The sequence below is a fragment of the Varroa jacobsoni genome, unplaced genomic scaffold (genome assembly GCF_002532875.2).
Source record: "Varroa jacobsoni isolate VJ856 unplaced genomic scaffold, vjacob_1.0 scaffold_18, whole genome shotgun sequence".
In the NCBI taxonomy this organism is placed as follows: domain Eukaryota; kingdom Metazoa; phylum Arthropoda; class Arachnida; order Mesostigmata; family Varroidae; genus Varroa; species Varroa jacobsoni.
In genome coordinates, this window is record NW_019212920.1 from 257,200 (window position 1) to 267,639 (window position 10,440).

At 41.5% G+C, this 10,440-nt stretch overlaps 1 protein-coding gene and 1 long non-coding RNA gene across 2 annotated transcripts; one reads left to right on the forward strand and one right to left on the reverse strand.

The window, feature by feature from the left end:
• Positions 1 to 1,432: 1,432 nt before the first annotated feature.
• On the reverse strand, positions 1,433 to 5,423 carry LOC147754016 (uncharacterized). The gene is made up of 3 exons (XR_015315997.1): positions 5,336 to 5,423; positions 2,562 to 2,659; positions 1,433 to 1,881 (listed from the first exon to the last, which is right to left on the reverse strand). It is a non-coding gene; the product is annotated as an uncharacterized LOC147754016 (long non-coding RNA).
• Positions 5,424 to 7,601: 2,178 nt separating this feature from the next.
• LOC111273646 (neprilysin-1) lies at positions 7,602 to 9,342 on the forward strand (the record flags this gene model as incomplete). The annotated part of the gene is given in 1 exon segment (XM_022855422.2): positions 7,602 to 9,342. A coding segment is annotated over 1 exon segment (735 nt), but the record flags the coding sequence as incomplete, so codon positions are not given.
• Between the last annotated feature and the right edge of the window lie 1,098 nt (positions 9,343 to 10,440).

Sequence of the window (10,440 nt, forward strand, 5' to 3'; positions counted from 1 at the left end):
TCTCTTATCGTTCTTGTAATGTTCATGATAAGTCAAGTGAATTTGTCTCTGGCTTAAAAAAATACCAAGCAAAAAATTTCGCGAAACGTCTGCCTAAATTTAGCCAGTTAGGACATGAGCATTGAATACCAGTGTGTCACATATGAACATTCTAAACAATATCTCCAGCGGTGGACCTCACCACAAAGTCGGAAATTATTGCGATTTGCTTTTCAAAAATTCGCGGTTTCTACAACTCCTTTTTCGCCTATAGATCGGTGAAAAATGATAGCATAGGTTGTTATTTCACTTATTTCGTGAATATACGCATACGTTGATATCCAATGTCCATGTTGAACGTTGGTGATTAATACACCACAGGTAGAGCGCGGCTTTGTGCTCCTAATAGACTTCGTTGACAATAAGATATTCGCTTTTAAAGTCTTTGAATAGTAAAAAAAATAGTAAAAAGTCCTAAAAGTTCAGAAGAGACAATGGCAGAACTTTTGACAAGATAAATTACTCGGGGAGCTCTAAATATTATTATCTACCATGGGCGTCGTGAAAAGCATCTTTTTTTCCGCTAACCCTTGGTCTGAAGCTCCCTGCTACCTCTAACTGTGCGTCCTCCCGGCTCTACAGGTATACTTTACATTGTGAAGATACCCTTGTTTTTTTTTGTTGTCAAAAAGAACTATGTAAAAACAATTCGGCACGAAATACAAAATTTGGAAATCTAACGTTTTTGCCAATAATACCAGTCTCGCTACCGCGCCAGTCGTCACTACACATTTTAAGAGATCGGAACATACCCAATTCGACGGACCGATATGATAATCCGCTTTTTTCGGTTGCGACAAAAAATGACGCCGGAAAGCCTTAGAAATCTGTGTAGCTACCTCATGAAACTAGGTATTAGAGCTTTAAGCTTTTCGAAAAAGCGAGGCGTTATTATACGCGACAGCAAATGTCAGAAATCGCAAGGGCACGGTATAGCCTTAATTCACATTTATGATCTAGTTAAAGTTTTTATCGTTTTTGCCTAAAACTAACAAAGTTTTAGACAAAAAAAAAGAAGTGTGACAATATTATAAGATATAATATTATCTTACGCCGAACGATCATAAAAAACTTTTATTAGACACGTCTAACAAAACTGATCTTGCTTAAACTCTGAATAATGCACTATAAATATTGTGTACAAGCAAATGCTGCCAATATTTAATAACAGCTTATTAGGAGTGTGCATAAGAAATTATGCTGCAATCGTGAAGCGGCGAAATTATTATGATCGCTGTACATTTGCTGTTCCCAATCGTCCCGTCCCCCCTCTATATGTAATAACGGAAGGAATTGTTAAAGCAATGCATCTTTATTATTGGTGAAACATCAATACCGGTCCAGCGATGCTTATGTCACTAAAATACGGGTTTAACGAAGCTTAATGTGATTTGTAGCTGGTTAGCAAATTTTAAAAAACTCACAAACATCCTTTAAAAGTGGATTAGACGGGCGTTGGTGAGAAAGTAGAAGACTGCACTGTATCAGGTGGTTTGCAGAAAACGGCAACGAAGCGGCATCTTCGCTTTCCTTATAGGATTACGTGTCCTAAGTCAGGAAGATCGGGCTACACATCTCGTTTAGTTAGCCTTCAGGTATGTGCATTGTCCAACAAAATGACTATGATGTCCTTAACAAGCCTTAAAATCTACCGCAACCTAAGAGCACCAAAGGTTTGCGCCGGCAAATATATTTACACCATCGTCAGAAGTTTCCCGCCTCCCAAAAGCATCGGCATGATTATACATTGGTTTGGTTGTGAACTTAATGCTGAAGTACGTAATAGATTGAATAGGCAATTGTGCCGATGTCTTCAGGTACGTAAGGCATGTCCAAGTGCAACTGTGACAAACCAGAAGTTTTTATTGGGATTAAATTAAAACCCTACTTTCGATGAATCGAGGCTCTCTAATTTAGTTGTTAAAAATAACCTTATAGTTAACAGTGAACTCGAATAAATATTCGAGGAAGCAGAATTATTATAATTTAATTTTAATGGTTATATAGCATAATTTAATACAATTTACGTGTAGCTAATTTTTGGAACAATTTTTTTAGAGCAATGTCTAATTAAAATAAAATAAAGGGAAAGTATCTATATTTTACGTTACGAGGTCTGTCGCTTTATTGGCACCGAGAGCGAACGAAATAGCAGTAATTGCGTGAACGACGCTCTATGTGTAGATTTTTTTTTACTATAATATAAATGCTTTTGAATTAAAACCCATATTATAAATGAAAGTAACTACAGTCCGTTTTGCTGGTATAAATTTTTCCAGAGTACTATAGCAGCCTATCGAGAGACGCAATCGATTACCTTAAGTAGGCAAGTATCGTGTCGTAAATGACGCGTGAAAATATCGTTGCGACTCAAACCCAAATCAAAACCTGTTTAGCCAGAAGGCGCTTATAAGGATCTACTAGGTTGGAAAAAAATATCAGTGTAAACTGTGTATATTTAAAATATTATTAGGATTATTATTCGATATCGTCGTTGCCTTTCAAGTTACTTTTATACTTACGTGGAAAACTATACGCGTTGATTCTCTCTGTATTTGATTAAACCCGGTTGTCCCGTTTCAAGAGATGAATCAGATGTCCACAAAGATCCATTTCAGTGCTGTAACAGCAATAAGACTTGTCAATATGCTAAAAAATTAGGTTTTTCCCTGTCTTAGTGATTACACTGTGTAAAATTGCAGTGGCTTCGGATTTATCTAAGCATTGTAGAAAATGTTATTGTACGGTTTCGACCGCCATGTTTACATCTGGTTGATAGGCCCCTCCCACTAACTTAGTCCATTGTGCCCGAAATAAAACGGACTGTCTTTCTATAGTTTCAAGGTTACAAATCAGGTTACAGGTCGTATGAGTCGACGTTGATTGCGTTTGAAAGCGGATTGTTCACAGCGGTAGATTCGCTGAAATCCTTTGCGCAAACGTAGTCTGATGCTTGCGTAAAACGTCGTTTTTGTAAAACTTACGATAGAGCGCCTCGAATATGAATGAAGTTTCCACAAAAAAATGTAACAAACTCTACAATTTTGATATACAATCAAGGCACACATGCTCCCCAGACCATTTTCATTTATTTAGCGACTACAATTTTGTCTGTGAATGTTTGCGACAAATTTATGTCGAGGTATGATCTTCCGCCTTGTTTGGCCCATCGCACTACCGAATCGCGCGAACCGACTTCACACGCCTCATATAACATAATTATTTCGAGTATTACGTCTGATTCGGTCGCGAGGCATCCTTTGTGACAGATAACTTTTGGCATGAAAAGTAATCGGATGAATCACGCCTGATTTCATAAGAACAGACGCCATCGCGCCGTTACGGAAGCAAGCGTGTACGATTGATACGTCGCTAGTTTGAATAAGGTCAACGCCGTATAACGTAGATTTTAAAGGCCATCTGAAAGCCTTAGCATTTGTTAGTTTCCATAGGCGTGTCACGAATATGCAAACTAATCGTATTACAAACAAGGCTTAGCCGTACTTCAACGAGTGCTCTTCATACACTTATTATTCTGTTTACTTTGTATCCTCTTTATACTCTGTACTTTGTATTACTCTGTACGTATGTGCAATATTAAATCACGAACGAAATCGATCCAATGTCACTGTACCTTATCTGATTGCGTTTCAAGTGCCGAGGAACTGATACAAAAACACCGTACCATGTAGTATTTCATGATACTATATGAAATATGTGGGCTCAGTAAACCACATGGCCGGCGTTCGTCCCGTCACTCGAAGAAAAACTCAACCCATTTAAAATGCTCCGAGTTTTACGTCCGATATCGTCGCTAAGCATCCCATCAGACGGCTGGCTCTGTGTTCATACTTGGATCGAACCCAGACCGTCACGGCTCCTTCAAGGCTAACGAGCGAAGCGGCACCCAATACGCCGCTGTCAGTATTTTCCATCTTGCTAACGCTAACTGTGCGAGTAGCAGAAAACAATAGTGTATTAATACAACGCGCCATTTTCGTCCGCCTCATATAACCTTTAGCAGGCCCAGTACATTGACCCTTGATTAAATAGTCAAGCAAGCACAACTCCTACCATTCACGAGTCAAATCAACCACTTGGGACGAATCGAACGATTAATAAAAATTGTTTTAGGTCTTACGTTCCGTTAGATATTACATCCGACAGTCGACACTTCGATGACCACTACGTTTACTCTCGATATTTCCCATGTATTTTACATGGCGCGTCAGAGCGTGTGTGTAGGTAGCGAACTACCACGGGATGTCCCCTTCTCAAGCATAAGGTTTGTGCGAAGGCTTGCATTGCGGGGCCTTAGGTCCGACATGAAGTACTATGTGCTATGTTTCTTTCCATTGGCTGTTGGCTACCCACTAGGTATATTTGGGTTTTCAGCTGACAGACATATGAAACTTGGTAATAATATGCTATAGTAAGCATATGCCAGCAGTCATGGTTACACTGGAAATGCACTCAAAGAGATACGCATTAGCCACTTCTACTGAATTTAGTGGCACGAGAAACGCTGTACGCTTCAATGCGGGCCAAAGTAGACATCTTTGTCTAATTTTGGAGGTCATCCATCTGAAGCGATCCCTAACATAGGCAGTATCGTATGCATAGCTCGAAACACCTTTAGGTTCTTATTTCTGCTGGCTGGCCCTGAAATGTGCGTAGATTAAGTCTCGATTTAAAACTAAAATAAAAAAAAGAAAATATAATGTAAGATAAGAAGATCTCGAGTTAAATTTATTACCCTTCCCTCTATCGCACCAATCGACTAATGAAATAATGTTTACTACGCGCATACTCGATGCTCTATATATAGGCCTAAAGCATTGATCACTTAGCAGACGCACCTCCCAGAGCATTAGGTACCTAGCATGGATGTCACCGTTGGACCTTAGCCACTGAAACAGTGTCTGTGTACGATTTTACTTGCGTACAGAGTAATCGAAAAATCGGATCAACTTATGCAGAATCCATGTACAAAATCGCATATCGAGCACACAGAAAGGTGGACAAACTTCCGCATTTATCGGCACTAGGAAAGCATTGATTTACATACTATCTGTCCGCGTTTTTGGCTTAATAGATGGCCTGCATATCTCACACTAGAATATACAACACACCTACGAAACCCTTCATGTTCCTAAAGAATAGCATTCAACCTGAAACTGCTAGGTACCCAATTTTCGCACAATAATGGCGGTGAACATAAACACTGAACGTTATTTAACGCCGCGCTATTGTGTGCCTTGATTTAGAGTAAACGAAATCAGGCCTAAGACCTAACTTGTTGGATATGTCGATTTTCCATCGCAGACATTTTTGTGGTCCAAACGCTTTTTCTTTTGCTGCAGCAGCTCTCTTTGAGCTTGTTTGTTAGCCTACTGCACAATCGAGTCTTTCCGTTGCTCTATTGAGAAGTGTATCCTATTAGTTTAACTGTAAGTTAAAATGTTTCAAATGATATGAAAGCTTAGAAAAGCACTTTGATGAACTTGCAGTTCGTGCCGATCGACAAGTACGGCTTGATTTTTCAGACAAGATGAACGGAGCGAGAGACTGTTCCCAGTAAGGAAGTACTATTTCGTTATTTTAACAAAATTAGTCACTCCATATTTTCTATTTTCACTCCATAAGGCAACAGTTAGTTAGCTCGATTTTATATGAGAATATAATAGCCAGCACAAATTATCTACTTATAAGCAAAATGTTATTTTTTTCCAATAACTAGATAAGTGCTTCGTGTTAAGCATTGATTCATATAGCCGGTTTCTGCCAACACAAAACGAAGGTTGTCTATGCTCTGTTTCGAATCAATTGGGAGTCAATCAGATAGACTTAAATAAATACAATCAATAAACTTTCCAGGCCGATTGCACGACTTCAACACGACGTATTTTGAAGTAGACTTTGGTCGGTGAAAGCGTAATAATTCAGCTTAACTCTGCCACCCTACATGTCGATAATGTCGCCAGAAAACGTTATCAAATTGCCGACAAACTATAAGATTTGTTCGATGAGATGCCATGTCGTGTTTCGACGATTGCGGACGGAACAGCTTGGTGAAATCGAGATTCCAGACTAATATCTCGTACTATGTACAGCCGGCGCGTTCTATTTCACGATCTAACGCGACTCCTGCCGGCGCAGACCAATTAAGTGGCGGTGTTTAAGTAAAATTAATTAGCTTGAGTGTTTTATGGTGATTTTTCGTATTTACGTGCATAAAGTGTCGACCTATACAGAAACCACTGAAGAGCGGGAACACAAATTGCTTTGTTGAAATGATTGTACACACTGTATGCGAAACTAGCGAAATGTTGCTAAACAACTGAGGGAAGACGTGCCGATGGTGTCGGTATTAGAAATGGAAAAGGTGTGCTACGAAACGGGAAAGCCATGCGATTATTTGCGAACTCCAAAAGGACAGCTTTGTCCCGTGCGATCTCCTCCACGAGAGATGAGAAGACCGTAGGCTTGCTGCATCAAAAATTATGTTTCGTCGCCTGCTTGAGGAGGCTGGATTTAAGGTTAAAGACCTGGCAAGAACTCGGAAGGCCTTGACCGGCGGATGAAGCGCGATAGCTCAGCGGCGCAAAGGGCAGGGGTTGTTGAGCCCCTGTTAAACGTGTCCCACGTAGGGGATGCAATAGGGGAATCCCCATTAGGGACAATAAGTGTTAAGGGACATGGTATGTGTCAAAACCCCCGGCACGGATCAAGACAATTGCTAGGTCCGTGGCGATGCTGAGTAGCGTTCTCAAAGGCATTCAGGGCAACGGTAGCAAGCCTTTGTAACAATTACTGGCGGAAAGAAGTGGACGTCTTGAAGTAGTGTCGAAGCAGTTACAAAACTTCATTCCGCAATTTAGGGATCGAGGCCTATGCGTTTCCGGTGCAGTGGAATGTCCCACACTAGCTAATTTTCGAGCGCACCTTAGCGTTTTTGCAGTCTACCTCGTTAAAAATGTAAGAGGCCTAAGACCTGCCAAGAAACATCGGTTGAACGCTTAAATGAAACGAACCTGTTTTGATTTGGCAGATCAAGTCGAAAATCATGCTACTGGGAATCGGAGAAGAGTCCGCTTTTCGAACTAACCTCATTTTGAAATTCCGAGTAAACATGAGCATCATATCCTCAGGCATGTTGGCAGACCGTTTTTCGAAATTTACCCCCAAAAATCAAACACGAAGCGGTCTATAATTTCTGGCAAAGATACTAAAATGATACATTTCACGCAAAGAAAGCTAGAGCCAGTGGTTTTTTAACAACAGAATAACTAGTTGATTCATTTTACTTGGGTCTGTCTGACTCTATGTAATTCTGCCAACTCTCATGTGCACACTATCTGTCAACTCCTGACTTACTGCCCTGGCCCGACCTTAATTGTACATACTGTATGTTAGGTTTAAGTAATCGAACAAATTCAGATTGAACTGTTGTTTCGTTCTGCATCAGTTGGGGTTCGTTGTGCTGGCAGCGCCCTCTATTGATCGGCGTTCGAATTGCATCCCTCTCGCGGCGACTGTCTCTTTATAGGCTGTGTCGAACAAACCAGCAGCCAGAAGTAGCCAATACATAGCACGCAACGGCTACCGTTTCAGGCCGCAAGCCACCGTTATCTTGAAAAGCCTTTATGAGCGGAGAGGAGAATGATCATCGTGGCGGGTTGTGGAAGTTGGCTTTATTTAGAGAACTGGTTCAGCGGCTGTTAGAATCGCCGCTCCATGCAACGATTGAAGGCGCTGTCCGATAAGCCGACTGTAGTGAATGGGCAATTCGTTTTGTTGCTAAGTCGTCCGTGTGACCGTTGTTTGCTACCTGGTTAGATGTGCTATGATTCATGTAAAGTCATGTCGTCACTACAGTGGAAGTAGCAGCTGATATATCGTTTACTTTAATCCAGTTTATTCCACTCCACTCCGCCAGAGGTTGAGTGAACTGAAGGGTGACAGTGCCGTGAAGTTACACATGTGTGTGTCGCTCAAAAGTGATAAAGCTTATAACGTTACTTGTACGAAAATTGGAATTACATTAATTTTGTTCGTACGTGTGCTTTTTTGGAAGGCTTAGTTAACACCTACCCTGCTTACATATCATGGATAACATTTTTTCGTGAGTAAGTTAGTGAAACAGAAGCGACGACGGGCGACCAAGTGAACTGCTAGTTGTCGTTCGTTGTGTCCTATGGAAGTAGCGCTGGTCAGAGATGAATTTAGCATTAATTAATTGCAATAGTCGTACGTGTTTGTGTTTCTATTACGCTAAGTTAAGGTAATTACTCCGCATATACGGAGCGTGAAAAGTACGACCGGGTATACAGTTTCGAGCTGTCATTTCGACAAGATTCATCCATCAGTAGTACTAGTAGTAGTATCGTTACTGCTTCTATGCCTGGATATATATGTGTGCATGTGTGTGTGTGTTAGCATAAGAATTGAACATTTCACCGTGATTTGTCTTGCAAAAGTTACCTACGATTAATAACGATACCTATCGCCGGCAACGGCCCAGATTCTTGTAGTCAGATTGGGCGTTGAAATAAGTTTAATTTCACGATGACGCTGGAGGAGCCAACGGAAGACGCGAAGTGCATGGCGGCTGAAAACACCGACGGAAACGCGAATAAGACCAACGGTCGCCTTCGATTTGGCCTTCGCGATAAGCTTCGGATCGTGTCTTCGGAGCAGCGTCAAAGCTTCTTCACGGCCCTATTGCTGGTTTTGCTACTGGTCTTCTTCGTTATCATAATCGCTCTCGCCGTTAAGGTAAATACGACCTCGTCAGACCTACATGACCGTTGCTATTCGCCAGAATGCTTAGAGAACGCTGCGTACATAATGAAAAACATGGACTCGCTAGTGGACCCGTGCGACGACTTTCAGAAGTTCGCCTGTGGGAGCTATTTGAGAAAGCACCCGCTCAACCGAACCGTCTCTAGGGCAGATCTCCTAGACGAGGTTCGTGCTAAGATCCGAGCCCGTACACGTCAACTGATTGACGAAATTAGCCCAGAGCAAGCGAAATCAGGTCATACGATCCGCAGTCATGTAAGCAAATTTTTCACTTCCTGCATCGATGAGCGCGCTCAAAGCACGGCGCCACATACTACTTTGATTAAATACATACGCGATATGGGGGGCTGGGAGCCGATTGCAGCGACATCGTTCGAACGCAACCAGTGGAAGTTTGATAAAAGTCTCGTCGAAGTTATGCGAGATTACGGTGTCTTTCCGTTCTTCAAATTAGACGTAGAAGTCCACGGACGAGGTGGACGCACGCCCATGATCAGGGTAAGTAGAGACATAGAGTTTAAATCTCGTGATCAGCTTATTTCGAACACATAACGTATATATTTGTTTGTACTAATTATCAAAATGTATCTGGATCTGCTGAGAAGCAAGGAAAAATCGGACAATGTGTGTTCTCACACTTGAGCCCGTCAGTAATCCGGCACCTTTTTCTGCCCAATTTTAAACGAATGAAGAAGCTGAAAAAATGCGATCTGGTTTTTACGGTTCTACGAGATACTTTAGTTCGTAACGTCTTATCGATCGAGACAAAATGCCGAGCAAACATTACGCAAAAATGCCATGAAGACGATTGTTGTCAACACGATCCCAATCACGGTGATGAAATGTGGACCAATTGCATACATTTACTTGTTCGAATCGGACATCTGCCCATCAAGAGTCCAATGAGGATGTGCTTTGTATTACAGGCACGTGGGAAGACAGGTAGCGAACGCATCTGTAGATTTCGTATAATCAAACATCGTTTCAGCCAAACAATTCCTCTATTAGTGATATGGACATTGTAACGATGCTGGCCATACAATATCTAATATTCGGTACTCTTTGATAAGCAGTATCATTTGTTTATCCTTGTTTAATTATTTGCATGCGTGATTCAACCCTTTCAGTCATAGTTCCTATAGAAACGTGTTATGTGTTATGGATACCTAAGTTCTATGGTAAAGGTAGTTAAAATTCAGAATAAGATTGAGGCGCTGGCTTCCAGCGTAAAACAAGGTGTATCTGCGACCGATTTCAAACCTAAACCTGTCCCTGGCTTTAGTAGGAAAACGCGTAAGCACGTGATACCGTCACGGGGGCTTGATTCTAAAGCTGGATTTCGTAACATACTCCTAACCACAGTGGATCAACGAAACGCGGGCAACCTTCTATGTGGCCGGGCGAGTCCGAGAAAAATGAAATCAACTGCAACATCGCGCTCTGGTAGTCTGACTCTTCCAGTGATCCCAAAACCTTTGAGGGTGGACCAGCCCGATAATTGAGTTTTAAAATTATGAAGACGGTTGCCAACACCATCTCTTGTGCAGGCAAAGTAATAACGGGTAGTTTGAAAAAAGTCTCCGCTAGGTGAAATGT